The 24,625-nt window shown below is 45.4% G+C and overlaps 2 protein-coding genes across 2 annotated transcripts in view; one reads left to right on the top strand and one right to left on the bottom strand.

The window, feature by feature from the left end:
• Nucleotides 1-24,625, bottom strand: part of SLC7A5 (solute carrier family 7 member 5) — a 62,865-nt gene that overhangs the window by 22,599 nt on the left and 15,641 nt on the right. The window contains exon 2 of the mRNA XM_054048673.1: nucleotides 16,180-16,305. Coding sequence (XP_053904648.1) covers nucleotides 16,180-16,305 — 126 coding nt within the window. The remainder of the gene's footprint in view (nucleotides 1-16,179; nucleotides 16,306-24,625) is intronic.
• On the top strand, nucleotides 12,735-13,310 carry LOC128848636 (heat shock factor-binding protein 1). The gene has a single exon (XM_054048674.1). It carries the CDS (start codon nucleotides 12,815-12,817, stop codon nucleotides 13,043-13,045), a length of 231 nt encoding a protein of 76 aa, XP_053904649.1. The 5' UTR covers nucleotides 12,735-12,814; the 3' UTR covers nucleotides 13,046-13,310.

Genomic DNA, 24,625 nt, shown 5'->3' with positions numbered 1-24,625 from the left:
AACAGAAGTGAAATTTGCCACAGAATATGTGCTACGGAAGCCGTGTTTAAGCACAACAGGAAAAATAAAGCATAACTTTTAAGAGTGTGTGTGTGTGTGTGTGTGATGACATACACACAAACCTGCACTTGCCATAGCATGTACCTAGCCCATGCCTTTGCAGCACCGAGCTGCTAGTCAGCAGGGATGCAGTCAAACAATAGCTGTGTGGACATTGCAAGGTGGGCTGGAGTTCAGGCTCTGAAGCCTGCGGAGCTGGGTGGGCTTCAGAGCCCAAGCTCAAGGCTGAGCCACACCTACAAAGCGCCGTCTACACCAGTGGTGGGCAACCTGTGGCCCGCATGCGGCCCATCAGGGTAATCTGATTGCGGGCTGCGAGACATTTTGTTTATGAGGACCTGATTGCGGGCCACAGGGACGTGCTGGCCACCGCTTCCCGCAGCTCCCATTGGCCGGGAATGGCGAGCCGCAGCCACTGGGACCTGCGGGGGGCCGTGCCTGCAGACGGTCAACGTCAGCAAAATGTCTCGCGGCCTGCAACCAGATTACCCTGATGGGCTGTATGCGGCCCACGGGCTGCAGGTTGCCTACTACTGGTCTACACAGTTATGTTTAATGCGGTAGCATGAGCCCAAGTCTATCGACCTGGGCTGGAAGGCTCGATTCCACGGGCTGCGTAGACGTGCCCATAGTGGCTTAATGACAGAGTCCACCTTTCCATTCATTAGCAAACGTGTTCTGGAGGGCACATCCCGCCAGAGCAGACGTCTTCTTCCCACCCTGCACCAAAGCTCCATCTCCTCATATCGGGCAGCAGCAGCACATCCCTAGGGACATGCTTAACTGCACCCGTAAGCCATATTTATACAGACGTGGCAGCCAACGCGTTACATGTTGTGGCACAATAAAGGTCACACCCCAGCAGTCAGTCCAGAAAGGTCTGCAAGTTATTTCTCCCCCATGGGCCAAGCCCGAGAAGTCTCACTGATGAGCCTGTCTGACTTCATCCACCCGTCTCATGAACAACGCTCGCTGAAAAGGGCCCGCCATTTAAGCTGGAGATTCAGGGAATTCTGTTTGACACAGACAAGCATCGCATCTCCCACCCTCTTACTGTACGGCTCACAGTTAAAGCTGCTGCATGCACTCTGGAAGCTGTGCAAAGGTACCCGTTCGCAGCTCACACTGCCAGGGCCTACACGTGCTCAATGGCGTCCAATACTCCCACGGAGCAGGATGTTACTATACAGGTGCAGAACACTGGCTGCACTGCTCCGTTTATACCCACCTGCCCTTCCCTCCAGTTGATACCCCCTACTCTAAATACTGTCCATTAAGAACACTGGCCTCACCTCATAGCAATAAGTGCTATAGAGACAACATCCTCGCTTCACCCTGCACCCTGGTTTAAATGGGCTGTACAATTACACTCTGCTCGCAAATTAACCACATTAAGGTAACGAGTTCCGACACAATCCCTATTTGCAGCTCTTGCCAGCCGACAAGACGCCTGTAATTGTACCTGTAACCTCTCTGCCACCCGGGGCCTTCGTGCAGAAGGAATTTTCATGCCATGTGCTGCATGTTCAGACCTTTTCTTTGAAAGCCCTCGTTTCATATCGGGTCACGTCCATTCCCGATTTAATAACGCAGGCTCTTCTATTGAGGTGAGGCAATTCATTGTAATTAAACATGAGTAGCTGGGCTGAATGGCAACGAGAGGGGAACGCAGCCATCTGAGTCAAAGAGCGAAGGGGAGCGACGCAGGGTTTCCCAAGTGGCTCTAGCTCTGTAATGAAACCGAGCAAAGGGAAACAGACGCTGGATGGTAGGGAAAGCTCCCAGTGACGAGAGCTACTCAGTTGGGGCAGTGGTGGGAGCCCTATCAACTGCGTCATTTAAAACAAGACGGGCTGAAGCACTAGTCGGCCTATTGTGGGGAAAGCCATTCTATACCGCCCCTCCCGCAAGGCAATGGTTTAGCTCGGACCCACACAGGTGTTGCCACCTTCTCATTTCTACAATCGGCCTATTCCTAGTGCTGCTGCCGTACGTCCAGCCTTGCCTGCTGTTTGTATGACCGCTGCAAGTGACGGATCCTCATCTCTTCTCCTGAGGGGCAACCAAGCTTTAGAGACTCCGCTTCTGGCTAGGAAGACATGCGCTGGGGATTTCAGCAAGCGGCAGAGCCGCCTCGCCACTTGTGAATCAGGACTCCTGGGTTCTATTCACGGCGCCTGCCACCGATCGGCGTGGCCTGGGGCAAGTCAGAGCACATTTCTGCGTCTCAGTTCCCCCTTCTGTAAAATGTAATAACATTTCCCTCCCCAGAGCGCTGGGAGGGTTACTTAGCTAATGTTCCTAAAGTGCTATTATTAATTATTATTATTAAGAATAATAACAACAATAATGATCAAGACCCGGAGGCCCAAAGGGCGTTCTGGTTGCCAAATTCCTTTCCCTCTAAATGCATCATTATCTTCATCACGGAGCACTGGGCTCTCAGAGGAGGCCAGAGTAGGAAAGAACCACCTGTCCACTCCAGCTATGCTCCTCTGTCGGCTCATAAACTAGAAGGGGCAAAGGCTGCCTACAATCTGCCTTCCTAACCACGGCATCAAACCACTCATCTGGGTGTGACTCCTGCTAGATCAGGACCAAAATGGTATTCCCTTCGCCTCAGAACACAACCTTCTTGATAGCTTATTGAAAGCTGCAAAGCCCAAGGAATCCATTTCAACAGCATCTTCCATACGCTACCACTGCACCACTGGGTACGTACACTGCACACTGGGTACGTACACTGCACACTGGGTACGTACACTGCACCACTGGGTACGTACACTGCACCACTGGGTACGTACACTGCACACTGGGTACGTACACTGCACACTGGGTACATACACTGCACACTGGGTACGTACACTGCACACTGGGTACACACACCTTTGCTGCATTCTTTGGCTCCTGTGCATTTTGTTGCTGCCAAGGAAGCGTAATCAAGCCCTTCCCCTGTGCAACCTGTTCCTGATTACTTGCAACTTTTGTATCCACCAGTGTGGAAGCTGCTATTAAAAAATACAGAACTATCGACTCTACACTTATTGGGCCACGCAGGCTGGGAGTGGGTGAGGTGTGTGTCACAGGGCAAGCTTCCTTTGGGAATTAGAGAAAGCAAAGGTGGTGGTTAGAGACTTTAGGGAATGTATCAAGTTACTTCAATTTTTATCTTCGGTGCAGACGGGCCCACCCCTTTCCCATTAGGGCAGGCTAACGGCAAAATGCAAACTCCAAACAGTCCAATGCATTCCCAGACACTTCCCACTAGCTTATTTTATTGAGCACAGCAGGTTTAATCCACATCCATAGACACTTGTAGCTGAGAACAGGGTGGAGGGAAGCCAGCCAACTAAGGTCCTGAATAGGGACTGATTTAAGACCAACCAACTAGTTCTGTAACAGAGCCAACGACCCTTGGGGATGGCATAGCCACCCATCTGTTGCTCGTACTCAGTTTCCAGGATTGTAATTATCAGAGGCCACAGCCTCTAATCCTAGCTCAGTATGAAGCTGTCGGGAAAGTCTAGCAGAAAACCAGAAAAGCTGTCGGTTGCATTGATCCATCAGAGGTGTAACCTGCTGCTGCTACAGTCAAAGGCTGTTTGGAGGCAGACAGAGAGAAGCTCTGGGGGTTGATGTGGAGGAAAAAAGAGCAAAATATGCAAGTGTTCAGTGCCATACCGTTAACAGCATTAGCATGGCTGTATTTTTAAAATGGAACCTTTCATTTGATTGGCTGTTTTGAATCTAACCTAGATCAGTAGAGGTCAAAGGTCATTTTTCCGTGGCCAGTTTGCAATGAACTGGTGGATCCCAGAGCTTAAAGCACCAACTTTGATGCAGCTAGGAGAAGGTAGTGCATTTTGGGTACCAGCAAATGAGCACTACTCAGCTTCTCAAATACAGACAGATGGATGATCACCCCACTGAGGTATATAGCCACAGGCACAAGTGTTTTGCCCATTTAGGGCTTGCAAACATGGTGTAGCCACGTGGCAGTGACGATGGATATACAGGGTGTACTACACTGCCTATGATCGCTCCCTTCAAGCAACATTAAAATGTTGCGTCATCACCTATACCCGCATTGCGGGACAGTCTTCCATGTGCACCATAACGGGAATCACCACACATACAAATGGGCATTTGACCATACAGTCCCTATGACTGGAAGAGAAATCACAGCAATTGCGCCTGTATTTTTATGCACGTTAATTTTTTTGCACAGGCAACTGCAAATGTGCTAAGTCTAGGTGTCACTAATCCTGGCCTTGGTCCCCAAGAGCTTTAACACAGCAGCTGGCAAGAACAAACTGGCTGGGTAAAAACTAATTATGCCTCCTTTCAAACTAGAGCATGCAAACTGTGCAACACATTAACCTGCCATGCCCACCTGACCTCAGGCAATTGGCATGCGCCTGCACCAACTATGCCCACTTGGCCTCAGACATTAGCATCCATCTTTACTTGGAGATTAAATTGGTGGTTAGAGAGCAACAAGCCCATAAAGCAATCCTGCATAATTGAGTTATTCACCCTCTAGTGTGAAATGCCTGATTAAGTCTTCAACATGCGGCCAGCCCGATATGATTTAGAGCTGTGGAGAATACTGTCTACTTTTCCAGACTCTCCATTCACTCTCCATTTTGATACCTTCACCCACTTTTCACACACACACGCGCACGATGACAAAGAGGAACGCTGAAGTTGATCTCATAACAGCAGTTTTCCTTGAAACCTCAAGTTCTAGTAGAAGGTGACGGATTGACAGCCATGGAAACAGCCTCTATTCTCATCACACCCACCCAACAGGAACAGCACGGGCAACAACAGGGCAAGCTTTCCTTACCCCCATTCCCGTACGGGCCTCATGATCTGCAGGGACAAATTCAAAAGACGAGAGGGGAGTTCGGTCTCCATTGCCCTTGGCCTCGCTGCTAGAGATCAGAAAATGGGGGGAAAGTAGGAGCAAGTTGTGGCGATGGGTGTTGCCTTGTGGGCACCTGTCCACAAGGTATTTGCACTCTGACCCCCAAACTCATTCCAAACAGTCAGGAGTTTGCCACCATTAGATCTGAATAAGTGAGCTTCATGTCCAACCACATTACCGGTCCCCTGAGCCAGCCAGCCAGCAGGCATTAGAAGAAAATCTACTGACTGCTGTAACTGTGCTAATTGTCTGCTGCTCTCTGAATGGTTACGTATAATTAACTCTGGGTATGGAGTGCAGGGAACATGGACAATGACAACACTTGTTCAATCTGTGGCCCTATGTATTGTCAGTATCTGTCCGCAGTTTGTGTTCCGAGATCCTTCAAGCCTGAGATTTTGTTAATTACTGGCCAAGCATTGCAAATTTCCCTGTCAATTCAACAGAATATTTCTTAGCTTCTCTTTCATGGGACTCCAGAACAAACCAGACCTCTATAACCTGACCAATCTTTTGCTATTAACAAGGGTTTCTTCATTCCGTCCCTTGGTCTCATACAGATTTGACCTGACAGGCTTTTTCAGCGCATTCAACTGCCATTATTGCCAGTAGAGTGGAAGAGAGGAAACTTTCCCTCTCTCAGATCTGTTCTAATCAGGAGATTTGCCACAAACAAGGCAATTTTCTTTTTCTCCCGCCATGGAATTAGCAAAATGAACCTCATTGAAGGAGGCAGATCAAAAGGGAACTTCCTAGCAAAAGGGAAAAAGATTCAATTAAAAATAAAGATACATACACAAACACAAAGCCAAGATGTTGCCTTGCAACCAGAGTAGGTAGATAATATGTCTATTGGGCTTTTATGGATTTATTCTGTGCTGCTCTGCTTAGTCTCTAAGGTTTGGATCTTCAGTTCCTAACTTTGATTTTAAAAACAGCCCCACGTACAGTGGGAAGTTTGCCAGGCACAATCGTTCTTTTAAAGACAGTTTTACCCTGAACAATGAACCAGTCCATGAGGTGGGAGACCCAAGAGTACAGGATTCTATAGTCTGCATATAATTAAAGGAAAAAATGAGGTTTGGGGGCTAATCTAAACCCTCCATGGCAAATGTTTGAAATTCAGCCTACCTACGTCTGTCCTTAATTCACCCGTGTCTGTTCAACAGCTGCAGCTCTCTGTGTTAGGTCTCTGAGAACACAGTGAAGCGAGTTAAGGATAGAATGGAAGCCTTAATTCTCAGTGTTGCCCCCACAGTGGATTTAAGGCAGTCGCTTTGGGGCTCACAGGCAAATGATTTAAAATCAGGATGCAAGAATTTTTTAAAAGTTGTAAACTAACAGAAGTCTGAATTTAATTACTCCCCTTCACATACACACCCCTCCAAAAAAACTGGTGAGAACAAGCTTTTGGTTTGGGTTTAAGCATGCCACAGCAGTGTCTGTAACCAAATATTGCAGCATTGGGCACAAGAACCAGAAATTGAACGTGACTATTTTCATTGACCATGATTAAATTCAATGTAAAAAAACATATATCACCCAGCATCAATAGCAAAAAGGAAGTTAGGATTTTAAGAATGTTCAGTTTTAATAATTAAGAAATTTAGAAAAATTTAAAAATCTGGTTTTTGACTTTAGAATGTCCACTTTATGTTTTCCACATCTAAATATACCAGCGTATTCTTGTGTGGTGCCACAGATTAAAGGCACCAGCTTTAAAACTGACCCAGTGAAGCGATTATATTTTTTCTTTAAATAAATCCTTACAGTCTGATTTTTTAAGCAGGCCTTTTTAAAAGAGCTGTGGGTCTAAATGCAACAGCTGCAGAACTGCAATGGAAATAATCACGATACAGTTTAGTGCCTCACTTCCTCGGAAAACTTAATGGCTCAATCAGATCAGCTCCAAATCCAAGATCAGAAAGTTGCCATGTAGTCAAGGCCACCCCAATCCTCCTGGTTTCTCCCTTCAATTTTGCTCCAAAATACTCATCATCCATATCCGAATTTTAATTGAAACCATAACAAATCAGAGGTAGACCCAGGAATATAACCCAAGAGCGAGCTGCTGCATCTGGTTCTGTATGATCGGACCCCCGGACTCCACTGATGACTAGGCAGTCTTCCAGCCAAACAAATCTAGATTCAGAATCTAGCCCCAGGTGTTCAGACTCCCAGTCACCTGTTCTAATTGCTAGATCACATGGGTGCTTCACTAGGCAATACCTGGCCTAGACATGGCTTAGACATGCTTGGACAGAAGGTACTAAGTAAACATTAGCATAGCACTAGAAGAGAGAACAAAGATATACTAGCAGTGGAGGGAAAAACAGGGGTCATGTCTACACTAGAAAGTTCTCTCCCTTTGACTATATTTATATAGTTTAAACTGGTACAACCTATCCCCAGTGTGGATACAGTTATGACCTATTCATGTACAGGAAGCAGAATAATTATACCAGCATAAGGTACCCTTATACTGGCATAAGTGCTGTGACACCCTGGCTCCCCAATATTCACCACTGTCATTAGGATATGTTTTGTACAAAGTATGCTTTGTGAGGTATCATTCTAAAAGTCTTGATCTGCTAGACATTAATATCTCATTGGATTGTACGTGCTATTGTCGTATGTGAAGTATTGAAATTTGGCTAGGTACGTGTTACTGAAACATGTTGTGAGGTTGAAAACACGCACAAGCAGCCTTTCAGGTACAATGGGGGGGATAGCTCAGTGGTTTGAGCATTGGCCTGCTAAACCCCGGGTTATGAGTTCAATCCTTGAGGGGGCCACTTAGGGATCTGGGGCAAAATCAGTACTTGGCCCTGCTAGTGAAGGCAGGGGGCTGGACTCGATGACCTTTCGGGGTCCCTTCCAGCTCTATGAGATAGGTATAACAGTAAAAAGGCCAAACAATGTTAATGGCTTATTGAGGAAATGCAAACAAGCACAAGGATTACCCCAGGAACTGTGTACAATAGAAACCTCTCAGAGAGAGCACTACACAATGGGAAATGTTTGACACAGGTCACAGCAAAAGAGCTTTCCAGCAAGTGGGAAGAAGATATAAAAGGGGGACAATGACATCATGATGGTACCTCACTCTCCCCACAACAACACACCTGGAAACTCCTGAGGGGCAAGGACTGAACTGGGGGCAGTGATGGTCCCAGGTTAGAGGGATTTTTAGCCTGTGTATGAAAACCCGGGCAAGCCAAGGCAGCTTGTGCCTTAAGAATCTGCCCACCGGTTTATCACTCAGGGTGAGAATTTGCTAATTCATATCTTATCTATCCAGTGTGTTAAACTCAATTTGCGGTTTTGTTTATTTACCAAAGCAATCTGCCTTGAGCTGTTTGCTATCACTTAAAATCTATCTTTTGTAGTTAATAAACTGTTTAAAACCAGTGTGTAGAAATCATACTTGGAGCAGAAAGTTGTTGCATATCTTCCTCCTCATTGAGGGAGAGGGCGAATTTCATGAGTTTACGCTGTACAGTTCCCCGTGCAGCGCAAGACGGTATAATTTTGGGTTTGCACTCTGGGGGGTAGGGGGGATTGCCTTAGCGACAGGGAGGTGCCTTAGCTGAGCCTTCCCATGCAGAGATGATCTCAGCATGTGTGTGAAGCTGCAGCTGGGTTTGTCCCTACCTGTGTGTAGGCTGGTGAAAGAGCAGACTTGGAGAGCTTGGCAACTTACCACAGCACCACAGTGTGACAGGCAGCCCAGGCTGGTGGGTCAGGTGGGCTCAGTGGTACCCCAGTTCCAAGTGGCACCGCAGGGGAAACCCATCACAAGTGCATCCACATTAAGGCTTTTACCGTTATAACTATCCAGGTTTTAAACAAACAAAAACAAAGCTCCTCACCCCTTTCTGTCCCATAATAGTAATACTGGTACAACTTTTAAAAGTAAACCAGGCCCTAGGTGTAGGAACCGACTTCTGCTCTCCTTCAGGATCTGCATTAGCGATGTAAACAGAAAGCTCATAAGAAAATGCTGTTTTGCAAAGGGTAATATGGTCACGTGTTTTCTTTGCCATAAAATTTTATTGCGGTTCTTAAAGTAATGAAAACACTTCGCAACAGAGAGAAAAGACAGAGCCAAGGACTGAGGGGGAACTGCAGACAGACAGGCTATAAAAGTCTCCAAAGTTTCCACATTTGAATAAGAGACTACAATATTGTTACTTTCCACTGTTTACTGATCATGTAAATATAAAATAGTGGTAGGAAAAATAATAATGAAAAAAAGTTAATGAACTCCATTCAGACACAAAATGAAATGTCATGGGAACATACCAACCCTTCTACCTCCCAGACCTCCGAGCCAGCCAAGTTTGCTGCAAAAAATATTTCAAACTTGATGTGTACTTTGCTACAACAATAATTGCCAGCCAAGGATCAAATTCACAGACATCATAGTGCTAAGAGTTCCTTTTGTCCGAAGAGTATAATGATTGGTCTAAAAGAAAACAAGGACACACAGAATAAAAATGTATTTCCCATGGAAATGGGATGTATTGTCACCCACCTACTCAGAGTTTAACAGGCTTTGAGAAAAAATACCCATTTTAAAGAGCCAGCACTTTATACACAAGGCCTAGTGATATTAGCCTGCAAGAGATCCAGCAACCAGATGTTGTGCAACCTTATGTGATGCTAGCATAATTCTGTTACTGGAGAAAAGGAAAATAGTCCCCTTGCTGTATCGCTAATGTAGCAGGCTTACAGCTTTGTGTTGAGATTAAGGAGAAGTGCTAGCTTTGGGAAGATGGAAACTGAAATATGACTGGAGGATGAGAAAGGGCACATGAGATGAATACGTGAATCTAGCAGACGATCAGTGAGACAGATTCTTCCATTGTGAGGCTGGTGACAGTAAGTATACGACAAGGGAGATTTCTCTACCTCGCATTTTGTTAAAGAAAAAAAATAAACAAGCAAGAAGTGTAGGTCTCTTGAGTTAGGCCAGCTTGTAAACATGGAATGACTGTGAGAGTTATTTACTTCAGGTAGAGAGATTCTAAACAAAGCTCCCTACAGAACAGTCATGTACAGTCCTACCTAAACCCCATGTGAGTAATGAGATTCTCCTGCCCAAACCACACCATGCCCTTCAATTAGATAGCTTTATTATTACTTATTTGCCCAGTGGTAACAGCCAAAGGTTCCAATCCTGATTGGGGCCCTATTGTATTGGGAGCTGTATGAACACAAAGGAAGACATGGTGTCTGCCCTAAAGGGCTTATTGTCTTATTGATTCCAATCGCATTACTCTTCGCTTTCTGTCCTAAATGTACTTCAGCAAGAGCTGTTAAACGTGCAGTGCGTTCCACACCACAGTGGCCTGTGAAGTGCCTCAGAAATGCAAGATCCCATGGAACGGATCCTGACATGTCTGGGATTTTGTAGGACAACCCACCAAAAACTGGAAATCCACATTTAACAACTTCCATGCAAACAACATCCCAAAATGTATTTACAGAGATAAATAGTACCCAATATACTCTTATATTAGCAAACCTCCATTTTCATGAGAGAACAAACAAACAGTGTTTATAATCCAGTCAACCTCTGACCCCTATACTCTGCCCTGTTGTGCAGCTCACGGGCACCTAGGTAGGTCTGTTAAAGGGCTGGAAAGAAGGAGCACTCAGCTCCAATCAGGAAGGCTTTGCTGGATGGACTGAGATATAAAACACCCCTCATCTGTTTGCAGAAATGTTGCTTGTTGACACAAGCATGCACTAATGTGGAGAGAAAAATGAAGAGGCACAGAGACAAGGAAGAAGGGAGGTTATCAAGTAAGATTACAAAAGAGAGACAGAGAAGAGAGGTGATAAGGGAGGAAGATATAGGATAGTTGCTACATGAACAGGGCTAAATTCTACTCTTGGTTACACTCGTGTGTCAGTAGAGTTAACGTGGATTTTACACCTATGTAACCGGGAGCCAAATCTGACTCATACTCTGCAAAAGACCTGAGAGTAAGATTTGTGTGGCGTAAAAGTGTTCCAAAGATGTGCAGCGGTATTATTATTACTATAATAAACAGAAAATAAAAAACAAAGCTTTCACTTGGCCTGGGGTAGTTACTGGGAAATTGGAGGAGAGGATTTGTTTGTCGTTTTTCCTTCTTCTTCTAAAGGTGATAAAGTTCAGCAAAGCAGGAAGGGGGAGGAAAGTATATTTTGCAACAAAGCCTTGAACAATGTTCCTCTAGAGCTGTAGGCACTGAGTTGGAAGGGGAATAAAATCCTCTGAAGCAAGAAATTCTGCAAAGACAGCAGTGTCTCCCAAAGGAAAGGTCAGGCAGGAATTTAAAAGTGTGGGTGGGGGGGTGGGGGGAGTGTCAGGGAAGTGAATTTGCCAGGACAAGCTATAAATATATGTTATTTATCCACATTGAACAAAGAAAGTGCTTGCATAGCTCCCTGAAAGAAGTTTCTTTTCATAAAACCCAAATATCAAAATTCTCATCCACTTTTATCTAGTCCTATGGAAACGTTTTTTATAAGGGTAAGTTTGCTCGCTAATCAAATCTGAGATAAAGCATTTCCTTATCTCTGAGAAAGTTGTAAGTTCACACGGTAACTATACAAGGAAACAACGAAAAATAAGCAGAATGCTTCCTTTGTCTTCCCAAAGAGAAATCTTTTATTTTTTTTAAAGCTGATTTTTAAAAAAATTTCAATTGATAGAGAGTTTAGTGTTAGTGTCAGCTGATAGCGCTGGAGACTAAAGTCCTCTGATAATTCAGTAAATTAGCACCAGTGCTGCTTATCCCTCAACTGCCCAGCCAACATACCTCAACCCAGTCCTGGAAAAGCCATCTCGGGGGCAACACAATATTCCCTGCCCCATTTAATCCTTGGCTTCTCTGCAAAGACTGGCAATAAAAGGGCTGATTACTAATAGTATTACAGTAGTGCCCACTATGTGCTAGGCACTTTCTATGCACACAGGAAGATGCAGTCCTGGCCAGGATGTTTACAATCTGAGTGCACCAGCAACCTATGAAAGGGGGCAGGTGGGCAAGAGAGTTAAAACATACAGCCCGAGCATTTTTTAAAATCAGTATCAACTACCTCCAAGTGCGCCTACCTAACTATTATTAGTTGGTCAATTTCTTATAGTCATCACACTAGAAGTGGGTCTTGGGGAAGGATATGAAGGATGACACGGGAGTGGCCTTATAGACTAGTCCAGGGAGGATGTTCCATACACGAGGGGTCATGTAGACAAAAGTGCACAGACCGTTCTGGGAGGTTAATGACAATGATGGGGGTGTTTTTGCCGATGCAGACTACTAGGAAACGGATGGGAACCCACGAATCAGTTACATAAAGACACAAGAGTCATTGCATAGCAATTCTCAATCACTGCGGATCTTGGCTGGTTTCAACCTAGAAGTGACAGGCCACATATCCAGCATCGATTAACAGAGTTGTCGCCCTCCCCACCCACCCACCCACCCACACACACGTTATACCCCTGCCAAAAAAATCCATCTGATTTTAGACTCTCCAGGAAGCAGGCGAACTGTACACAGGCCCAGGAACGAAAAGCTGGGCACCTGGCTGAACAATAACTCTCTGAACTGCCATTGGGATTGGATGCCTGGCTCCTTGCTCCCTGTAGCATGGTTCGAGTGTACTGCAGAAGCTACCTGCAGCTACACTTCTCTTCCAGTAGGCGGCGCTCCCTCAATGTTGTGAACAACGCGGTTGAGCTACATGCCCTGGAAAAGCTCTGGAGCTTGGAGACGGTGCCGGGGCCTGCCCGTGACTCACTGGACGGAGCCGCCGCCCGCTATCATGGCCGAGACCGACCCCAAGACCGTGCAGGATCTCACCGCCGTGGTACAGACACTGCTTCAACAGATGCAAGACAAATTTCAGACCATGTCTGACCAGATCATTGGAAGAATTGATGACATGAGCTGTCGCATTGATGACCTGGAGAAAAACATTGCAGACCTCATGACACAAGCAGGAGTGGAAGAATTGGAAGGAGAGAACAAGTTGCCTGCTACTCACAAGAGTTAAAGTTGCCAAGAATTTAAGATGAACGCTGGAATACACTTTTTTACAAATCCACAGGATTACAGAACAGTTTTTTGCAACTAGTGGATGTAAAAGCATTTTATATGGTTATAGAGCTTGCATTCCTAATGTATATTGTATAGCTAGATTTAGGTTAGTATATTTTGATTTGTATAGTGTAGTTCCACACTTTTTGAATTCTTGTTATAAGGATCAATTGTATTAAACACACATGTTTGATGGATCTTAACTAAACTACTGAATTTGAATGGAAAAAAAAAAAAAAAGCTCTGGTCCCATCTTCTCACCCTCTGGTTTGCTTTCAGCCATCAATAGAAGGCACAATCTGATCAGTTACAATTGTCCGTCTATGTTCGTGAAGACCTGCAGGAACCAGCATTGTAAGGGATATCCCATTTCTGTCCCGCCTACCTCAGGGGTGCTGAATACAGACTGGTGGACGATTGTCAATAGACAGCTGGGGCAGCTTACGTCTCAGCACAAAGCCGGCAGCTCACATTTACCACTGCAATGTGCAGTTTGTGACCGACAGCCAACAAAGATAAGGGCTTTGATTAGTTCTTGATGAATGAACATGATCCTGTTAGAAACACTGTGTCCTAGTTGCTAGAGGAGTGGTGTGCTCAGGTCACCATTGGGACAGATATTGCAACCCATGCACTATCTCTGGGGATCATATTGTATTACGTTTAGGAATGGTTTATGTATCTCTGTGGGCCAGGGATTGTATAGGCGGGGGGGGGGGGGGGGAGAGTACCAAAGCCTCTGCCAAGAACTAAACAGAGTGGAAGGCAATTAAGGCAAATCACTCAGGTTGTAAACATCCCCAGAGAGGTACCGCTCCCTGTTGGCTTGCCTACGCAGGTTCAAACTGGATTTTCCAGAGACCAACAGACAACCTAAGGGCTTTTGGCATAAAAAGGCTGACTTTAAACTGACTCAGGGCCTTCTTTCTGACTCAGCAAACGGACAGGACCATCTGTCCAACGGGGGTGGGGGCACCAACTCTGGCAGAAGGGTTTCAAAGACTTTAGCCTACTAGGACTCCATAAGATTGATGGGTGACACCTGTTGAGCTTTTAGCATGCGTGCAGGAACATCGATTGTTTTTTGTATGTCTTCTCTGTAATGCTTTTACCTTACAAATAAATGTATTTTACTTTGTGGAGGCTGGTTGGTAAGTGATGTACACTGCTGTAAGCCCTGGAGAAAGGGTACCCACAGGTGCTGGACCCTGATGGGGAGATCACAATGAGATGTAATGGGACTGCAAGCCTAAACTCCCGGTCTGGAGGGAGAGAGAGATGTCTCTGCCCAAGTGAGGTGACGACTGGGAGCCTGAAACCTTAAGTGGATGTCCTTGCACAAGGCAAGAAGGGGTTCAAAGGTGCGATTAACCTGAAACTGAGAGAGTTAGCCCGTTTAAGGGAATTTCTGTTCTCTCGTGAGCTAAACCTGTATCTGGGCGATAGCAGACTCCACACAAGCTCTCGGGTGGTTTTAAATATTTGAATATATATTTTTAAAAGTCTTGGTGACAGAAAGTTGATATTTGGTGCAACAATGACCTACAGCAGGTCCCTGCCCAGACAGGAGTGCCCATTTTGCACACGAGTTGTAAATTAACCGGGATTTTCTATTCATCTTATTCTAATAAAGTCTCTTCTTATCACTTGCATTGAGCAGTGGGTCAATCATCCACATGATCACTAGGGTCCCTCTCACACTCTGTCTAATATGTCAGGGCTTATAGAAATATTAGGCACCTTAGATGTACCAATCTTTTATCATGGGGACTGTCTCCTGGGCTCTCTGATTTCATTCAGAATTACAATCTTCCCTTTTCATTAAAAGACAACTTTGTGCATTTAGTGATCAGGTTACCCAATAACATCGGGCTGAAGAGATCAAGATAAGAAGATGGACACCCTGTTATTTAATAAATGTTATTTGGGCCCTTAGATTTTGATCAAATTAAACAGGGAACCAAACTAACCAATGGCTGAATTAAGTGGAAGATACATCGCACGGTGGAATGCTTTGTGTACCATTAACATAAATTCCAGCAATCTCATTATAGATGTAAAATATGGCAGCTTATCCATAGACAAACCCATACACACCCCATCACATGCTCACCAGCCTTTATAAAGGGACTGCTGGAAACGTCACTCAAGCACACAGGAAGAGAACAGACTCTTGCAATGCATTTATGATAGCTTCTGAACACAACTTTGTATCATTTTTTCTGGGGACAGATTCTCTAGAGTAATTAATATTTCTGGACCCATCTGAAGGTCACTTTGGTCTATTATGATTTTTAAAAACACAAATAGATATATTCTGGAGGTGAGAGGATATAAGCACATTCTGAAAGCTGTGTAGCCAATTGCTACAATACCCCGAGAGGCAGAGGGGAAGGGGAATTAGACTGGATTATGATATTGCTATTAATATTAATTTATTTTTATTACTGTACTGCCTAGATACATCCTGAAATTTGCAAGACAGCCTTGCAGCCTATAAGCCTGACCCTCAGGACAATGAAAACAATCCTGAATTTATTTTTAGCATCACAAAAAGGCTAAATTGAGTCATCAAGATGTGTTGTGTTGAGACACTATGGTGACTGTGATTTCATGATGTAACGACAGGACAAAAATTTCCTTCCACAACTGGCAGAGAATCAATCCCTGATCTTTCCCCAGGTGAGAGCATAAGCAGTTCCACTATCAGTTATTTGGCAAGAAACGTAATTCAGTCCTATTGAGAATGATGGAAAGGAGGAAATAACCTATCCTTATCATTTATAAACTCAGATGTGAAGGTATCGCTGCTTAGTATGTGCACTAGCTTGGAGTTGATGTGTTTGTTTTTAAAGATAGTGGAAGGAATTCAGTTAAAGTTGCAACATAGTATGGAACTGGTCTCAAAAAAGAGCTTTATGTGCTTTACTGTTTACATCTAGTGACATTAAAAAAAAAAAAAAACCCACCAAGGTCGCACAAGAAATAAATGGCAGGGCTAGGAGAACCCAGGAGTCCGAACTCCCAGTCTCCCACTCTAGCCACCAGCCTTGCACTCTCTCCCTCAGCAAAAACAGGAGACATACTCACCCTTCCCAAGCTGCACAAAACCAAGGATGATGATCAAAGCGAGAGCCAGCAGTTTCGCCGCTGCAAACGCATCCTGGACACGGGTGGCGGCTTTCACGCTGTAACAATTCACCGCTGTGAGAAACACTAAAGACAGAAATAAGGAGAGACAAATCAGTTTCCATTGCAACGAGTCTTTAGAACACAAAACATACCCTGGGACTTCTCACCGGCCTTTGCTTTCTGTTAAAATTTAGTAAACACAAATTGCTTAAAGAAAAAGAAAGAAAGAAAGAAAGAAAGAAAGAAAAAGAACAGAGCTCACAATTGCATCCATCTTAGGACTCTCTTGCTTTCTAAAGACTTGGTAGAAAATCTCTATATTATTATTAGAGTAGATTATATTAAGTAGTAACCCTATGTTATTTAATGTAGTATAATCCCTCCATATTACCCACAAAGTCAGAGATCTCTAGCCCCTGAGAATACTTATCGGACACTGGGTCTACATACTCCCTGGACTATATTATTCCGTATAGTCAAAGGTTTGCCATATTTTAGCTAACACGGGTTAGGGACTAAAAATAAATATTTAAGATAGAATTGTCTTGGGACAAATCCCTCTCCCCCCCCATTTCTTGTCTTCAAGAAGGCAGTCTCTACAGATTACAACTCTCTGGAGCAGGGACATGCCCCCTTACATGGGTATAGTGACACATCATAAAAATTGTACTAACAGTAAAGTACATGGCTTCAATACCTCCTAAACCAACCCCATTACTCCTATGGTCAAGCCAGCTTACATATAATCACCATGGAAATACAGACTCCAGAAGCTATTTCTAGCGCGGATATATTACCTGCATTGCAACGGCACCCAATTGAAATTGAGGACACACTGTGCTAGACACTGTGCAAACCCACCGGAAGAGAAAGTCCTGGCCCTGAGGTGTTTAAAGTCTCAGTAAACAGGACAAATACAGAGTGGGAGGGAAAGGAAAAGCAACTTATGCAAAGTGACAATGCAGGTCAGAGGCAGAACTGGGACTAGAAATCAGGTCTCCTGACTTCCAGACCAGCACGCTGTCCACTAGATCACACTGCCTCCATATAAAAGCACAAGGCATTTTGCCACCTTTAATGTGAAAGCTGCTTACTAACAAAACCTTTTATTTCCTTTTAAGATAGTAAGTGATCAGAAGAGTACACAGTTTTCACCCCGTGGTCACTTTCCTTGTCCAGCTCCCCTCCCCTGCTGGGGAGATGGGCAAGTAGCGCCAGGTGAAACCAGGGTTAATGGTATGCCGTATAGTGGTGAGCAGCCCACAGCCTGTTCTATAGAACTCTCCTCTGTTCGAACCCAAATCTAAGCACATCACCTCTCTCCAATATACAGATACCCTATGCTTGCCCCAGAGCTTGGATCCAATACAGCACCCAGCTCCCCGCTGCTGGCTGCAGGCCTGGATCCAGGCAGTCACTGAGTTGTCTCTGGAGCATCTGATCTTGTTGATGTTTTTCTTGAGCCGTGATTTTGCACACGGGTTAGTTCTGATCTTCTCGCATGTGGGCTACAATGTATATTTTTAGTCTTCAGAAGCCAGATGAGTTTTCTAAAAGACAACAGAGGAGAAAGGCAGCCAAGTGGGGTGGTATATGTTCCAGGATGGGTTATACTAGACCCCAGGCTACTGTACATTCCAATGCATGGCTGTCACCGGTTTACTTTTTGCAACAGGCATCTGCCTATAAATCACAAAACAACCCCCATCCCCTATCAAACTACTGTCAGCACAACCCAGACTCAACAGGATCCTCGGCCAAACGCAGCAACACTTCCCCAAGATATGTAGTATACAGGTCATTTATTCACGTCCCAGTTACACCTTTCGTGCTGTGGGCAGGACTGGTGTGATTTTGAAGGCAGGGGGCAGAAGAGAGTGAGAATGGGCTACAGATTCACAGACACCAGCTTCCCCGGCAGTCTGATCAGAAAGAAAAAGAGAGACAACAAACAGGAGTGGCTGTCGGCACCATGTGACAGTCCTGGCCCGGATTGAACTCATTGGTTTCCCCTGTGGAAAGGAGGAGAGGGGCAGCGTGGTATCAAGCATGCTTAGCTGACTGGGCTGGAAGGAGTTAACGTGTCTGTGCACAGATAGGGTGGACAGCGCAGAGCCCTGCAGTCACACCACCAAGGAGAATTATTATATTCTGCTATCCACAGGCAGGGATGAGAGGGTCACATTTGTATCTCTTTCCACTTTGTTCCGATGGAATCAAGGCAACACAGCCGACCACACACAAAGCCTTCCCCAAGCGTCTGGGAGGGCTAAGGGCATCCTGCCCCTCCAACTCAACATCTTCCCGATCACTCTTCTCCTTCCACCCACTGGGGTGCAGCAACGGGTTCCGTTTCAGAGGCGGGGAGAGTTGATTTGCAGATGGGAAACCCCCCAGCCAGTTTTCCGCAGAGCTTTTAAAGAAAGATATGATTATTCTCTTAAGTAAGTATTCCGCCCACTTCCCCCCAAGCTAGTCAGTGACCCCTCTCAGCTCCCTGCACTCAGCCCGGCCAGAGAAGTCCACAGGAGCTGGAGTCCAAGAGCACTGAGAGGCAAGGTCCTACCCAGCACTACCAGCAGCTGAAGTGCTTTGTCACTGTATCACAGTAGTGCGTAGGCACCCCAAGGAGGGAGCTGGGCCCCAACGGGCGAATATCAACATTGCAGATATTAAGAAAAGATGAACCCTTCTCCAAACAGCTGCTTTGTGCAGTGCTGCAAAGAGCCTTACTGAGACTTCTATCCATAATAGGTCAGAGTTTACAGTCCAGGTAGAGCAGACGTAGCCTGGGTGTGATGCTGGCATGCGTTGGAGGGGATTTTCCATTTTCAAATATTGGTGGAGGGTTCGTTTCCTTTTCTTTTTTGGTGGGGGGGGGGGGAGAAATAGGGGCTGAGATCCTGAATAGTATAGTCACCCATGGACTTCCAGCCTGAACACTGAAGTGATTCAAAAGCTGGTTTTTCTCCTCTGGCCATTTGAAACAGCCACCCCAGGGAGAGCTGTGCAGAAAGTTTAGGAAACGTGTGGAAACTGCTGAGATTGCACAAATTGCTGGACACATTTGTGCAGGCAGTGACAGACTGTGAAATGGGGCATGCCATCCAGAATCTGAATGCTGAACACCTGACCCTCAGGACTGATGCACCCCAAACCGGCAGAATCACATGAGTGAAACCGCCAAACTGTAGTTAATATTCCATATGCCAGCTAGTAGTAATTTCCCTCCACCTATGGACTTACAGCCAAAGGCCTCCAACATTTAAGTAAGCCTCATAGCCGCCCTATAAGGCAATAAAAGAGAGGAAAAGCTGATAGCAAACTGGCGCTGTAGCAAACTGAAAAAAACCCTTCTCTCCACCCCACCCCCAGCAATTAATCTAAGTGGGGTGGAGGAGGAAGGGGAACACGCGCACACACACACACACTTAATATTTTTGCTTTTAAATGTTCTAATTTGTTAGTTCCTGACTTGCATTTGATGGGGTCTAAACATCGGATAAAGCTGTTGCCTTACTCTTCCTGCGAATATCACGTTCAGACGATATACCCAGTGGAAGGCAAGTTCAGGGAGTTACATGACTACCATGCTTCCAGAGCTGAGAATATCGCCTGTGGTGCTGGGTGAACGTAGATGTGCTTGCCTCGGCCCGCCCAGTGCCGGACTAAGGTTTCCTGTACATCTGAGGGTGCAGGGACACACTATGCATGTGTGGATTTGATATAAATGGTTAGTGTTGTTCTTAGTGTTTGAATGAATCATCAGAGTGAGTGGATTTCCTGGTGACGCAGCACACCCGAGCAAGACGGAACCACGATTGCATCATTCATTCAAACAGCATGAAAAGCTCACTGTAGCACACAGCATGGCAAGGACACCGGTTGTTCTAATGCCCAAACTCTGCCCGCCCAAGGACTGCAACAGAGGCGTGGCAGGAGCTTGAAGGCTGAACCAAATTTGTATAAAACAGAGCAGTTCACACCCACCACTGTGCAACTTTCTACCAAGGGGCGTGGTGGATTCACCATCACTGGCCATTTTAAATCAAGACTGGATGTGTTTCTAAAAGCGCTGCTCTAGGAATTATTCTGGGGCAGCTCTCTGGCCTGCGTTATGCAGGAGGTCAGACTAGATTATCACAGTGGTCCCCTCCTGGCCTGAGAACCTACAAAAGACAACAGGTCCTAAAATGAAATGCTCGTTGTTGCAACTCTCTTGACAATTAGAGAGGTTTCTTTTAAAACTCCTGTTTCTGGAGTCATGTGAAATTGTGAGGATTTCAGCTTTCATTTAAACAAAGAATTCTGGCCCTCATGGTTGTAGAGAAAAGCATGAAAGTGTGACCTAATGTAGTCTAGAGGCTCAAAACTGAAAGAACCCAAAATGTTTGTAAATGTATAGATCATAATTTTTAAGCCAATCTGGCAGTTTTGGGGGGATGCAACTCATGAGTTTGAATGTTGGGGGTTTATGACACAAACACTCCATCCTGACCCAGAGCTGCTCTGTGCAGGACCTAAGGTCTCCCCACGTGGTTCCTTTCAGTGTGGATGTAGTTCTGCACTGCATGCTACACGGGCTGTGCTTTGGCTGACCTGCTTTAATGTATAGGAGAGAACATAGGATTGGGAACTGATGGCACTGTAGCAAACTGAAAAAAACCCTTCTCTCCACCCCACCCTCAGCAATTAAAATCCATAGAACATGGCTCCTTTGCTACATATAGTTCAAGGGAGATAGGACATATCTCCATGCCTCATTCCAACCCGACCAAGTGGTCTGACTTTGAGGTTATTCAGTAGGAAAAGCAGCACTATCAAAGCTCAGCAGGAGAACGCCTCAGAGATAGAGCTCCTATCAGTGTGTAACAAGTGAACACACAGCATCTACGGCAAAGTATTTTCTTAGAAGGGGCACTGTTAAGTTAGCTGTTCTATAAAGTAGCTCCCTGCCTGGGTAGGTAAGGCAATCTTAGGGTATGTCTACACTAAGGGAAAAGGTGTGTTTAAACATGATCATTAACACACAATAGCTTCCACTTTTAAAACCCAGGGTTGTGAGTTCAATCCTTGAGGGGGCCACTTAGGGATCTGGGGCAAAAATTGGTCCTGCTAGTGAAGGCAGGGGGCTGGACTCGATGACCTTTCGGGGTCCCTTCCAGCTCTATGAGATAGGTATAGCTCCTTATTATTATATTATTATTATTAAACACAACTCGGTAGTGAATTCTGGGGAGAACCTAGCATTCACCTCGGCTAACAAATGTGTTAAAATACAACAACTAACCCTATTTATATGTGGATTTGAAAACATGAGCTAACACTGTTAAGAACAACCTTTCTCCCCTAGTGTAGACAGGCCCTTGGAGTGTTAACATCCATTTACTCTTCATTTAGCCATTTTGTTTCCTGTGCGACATTCCCTTCGGCCTGCACGCTAAACGCTGGTCTCCTTCTGCACCTCTGGTTCCACCCTAACCAGCAAGGTTGTGCTAGAGGCACTGGAAGGGGCTGCCTAAAAACCCTTCACCTGGTTTTAAATGTAAAATGTTGTGGAAGTATTTGTATTCATCCCATTTTTTAAATTCACCTTAAGCACCACCCTGTGATATTGGACATTAATAGAGAAATGACTTGCATCAGTTCACAGGGCTGAGAAATCCTACATTCGACACCAGCCTCACACATTTTATGGGCTGGGGCAAGTCATGACTTCTTTATGCCTCCGTTTCCCCATCTGTGAAAGAGGAATAACACTTGCCTACCACACAGGGATGCTGCAAAGTTAATGTATGTAAAGTGCTTTCAATGTTAGAAGTGCTATTCAAAGCACTAAGTAATATTGTCTCATCTACTAGAGAGATGGATACATCATAGACCTCAGGCCGACATGTCCACGTTGCTAGTTCTAACCCCGTAGCACAAGCCCTGCAAGTCAGTTGACCTGGGGGCTCTGAGACTCACTACTGTGGTGTTTTTTCTGCAGTATAGACATGCTACTAGAGAGGAGAGGACCTGGGGAAGTTTCACTGAGGCTTGAGGACAAATTTCAGTGATGTTCCATTTCTTAAGAGATCTCAAGTGGAAAGGGACAGGATTCTTTAATGCCTAAAGGTTTATTCCTTGGAGCCGAGACACTATGCATTAGAAGCAGGGTTTGAGTGGAAGACATTTACCTAGGGAAACTTCCATTCCCTTTAGCCCCTTCAGCAAGTCTTAAGCTAATCACTCTCTCTGAAGCTAGGGGAATGGTGGTTGCCCCTCCATTAAACAGAGTCCTAGCTGCTTTAATCTGAATGGGTGCAAAGCAGATATCATTCTGAGAAGGGGAATTTCAGGCCACGTTGAACATACAGAGTGAGCTGATCAGTCATATCTCTCTGCAAGAGCTTTACACAACTGGGGTAACAAGAAGCTGCACTGATGTCAAGAGAGGAGACAAAGCAAATTTGAGAACATTTTATTGTAAAATCCCCAGAGGAGGGTCTGCTCCCAAGGATCCATGTGCCTCTTCAGCCCTTAACATGAGGTTCCTGCATAGTCCCCTCAAGAGATTTTAAGGGCAGCAGATTCCACAAAGAAGTGGAGAGCAAGAGCCCAAGGAGAGACAGGGCGGTCTTGTGATTAAGGCATTAGATTCAGAGTCGGGGGCTATGGGTTACATTCCCAGTTCTGCTCAGCTCCTGGCATGAACTTGGGCAAGTCACTTAATCTGTGCCTCAGTTATCGAGCTGTACAATGGGGATAATACCTTCTTACCTCACATGAGGGACTGAGGACAAATTCATTCATGTCTGCAATACCACAGTATGGGGCCCACAAGCACTTAGAGCTCACCCCACTGAGAACTATTTTTTATTAACAAATTCCTTTAAACAGATTCCAAAGGTTTTGTTTGTTTTTTAAAAAACAGGATCACCAGCTGACAGCACCATGAATAAATCCCTTCAAAAAGGGCATAAAGAGTATTACCATGCTCAGCCAGCACAGGAGAGCCCACGTGTACACAGGCTCTGGATGTTTGTAGAGCAGAGAATCCGGCCGTTTAACCTGAAGAGGGATGGCTCTGCCCAAAGCAAACAGGACATAAAACTTACACTGTAATTGCATCAGAAACACCATGACTCAAACGCATGGCAGCTACAGTGCCACACATCAGCTTGGAAGTGCACGAGAGTGGAGGAGTCACACCCAAGAAAATTCAGAGTTAATTCCAGGGAAGTAAGGATCTGGGCCAGAGACCAGAAATCCAGAGCAGTAAGGACCACCCCAAGGGAACAGCGTTAGAGGGAAAAAAAACAAACAAACAAACAAAAAAAACCCACTAACAAGCAAGCAGCAAACCAAGAGCCCTCTTTGGCTGTTATACTAGCCCTGTTCATAGGAAAGGGGGGAGGGAGGGGAAATCAGATCTGATTACGTGCAATGCACAGAACAGATGCTGTAAGGGAATGGGGTTTGCTAAATATGTGCACATGAAGTATAGAGCACTAATACCCACCTTTCATGTCAGGAAATCAATGCTATTTCCACATGAATGAAATCTCCAAACCCTGGGCCAGTATGTAAATATTGTAACTGCATGTAAAATAGATGTGACATAGTTACACAGTGAGTCAATGAGAGAGCTGAGAGCGGGAGAAGAAAGCCCTGATTCTCACCGGCCTGCTCTGACTAGTACAGTTTACGGAAACTAGACACTGGGTGCATCAGTCACTGCTGAACTCAGGAGATAACGACTGTCTATGTGACAGAGATGCATTTGTTTTACTATATGCGTATCCCAGTATGGAGCTATAGGAAGGAAGCCCCCCCCAATCAACTACTTCTTTCCTCCTCACACTTCATTAGCTGTACGAGTCTAAGGCTGGGTCTACACTACCCGCCTGAATCGGCGGCTAGAAATCGATCTCTCGGGGATTGAATTATCGCGTCTCGTCAGGACGCGACAATTGATCCCCGAATCGACGCTCTTACTCCACCAGCGGAGGTGGGAGTAAGCGCCGTCGAGGGGGAAGCCGCAGAGGTCGATTTGCCACCGTCTTCACAGCGGGGTAAGTCGACTCCAGCTACGCTATTCGCGTAGCTGAATTTGCATATCTTAATCGACCCCTCCCCCCCCCCGTAGTGAAGACCTGCCCTCAGTTTTTGGACTGCGGTGATTACCGAGATGCCCTGCATTTACACTGCTCAAAAGACGTAAACTGAATGAATCCTGCCCTTCCACGAGAGGTAGCCAAATATCCCCATTTTAGAGTTACTTTCAGTAACATCCTGTCCCGTTCCCCTCACCCGTCCAGGACCACGGGAGCAAGATGTACACATCTGTCAGGTCAGGCAGGGGTACCATACTGTCTCCTTGGGGAGGAAAGGACTAAATTTGGGTTTATGTGGGGGTGAA

Source organism: Malaclemys terrapin, chromosome 14, assembly GCF_027887155.1.
Source record: "Malaclemys terrapin pileata isolate rMalTer1 chromosome 14, rMalTer1.hap1, whole genome shotgun sequence".
Classification (NCBI taxonomy): domain Eukaryota; kingdom Metazoa; phylum Chordata; order Testudines; family Emydidae; genus Malaclemys; species Malaclemys terrapin.
This window is presented reverse-complemented; position numbering and strand designations above follow the sequence as displayed.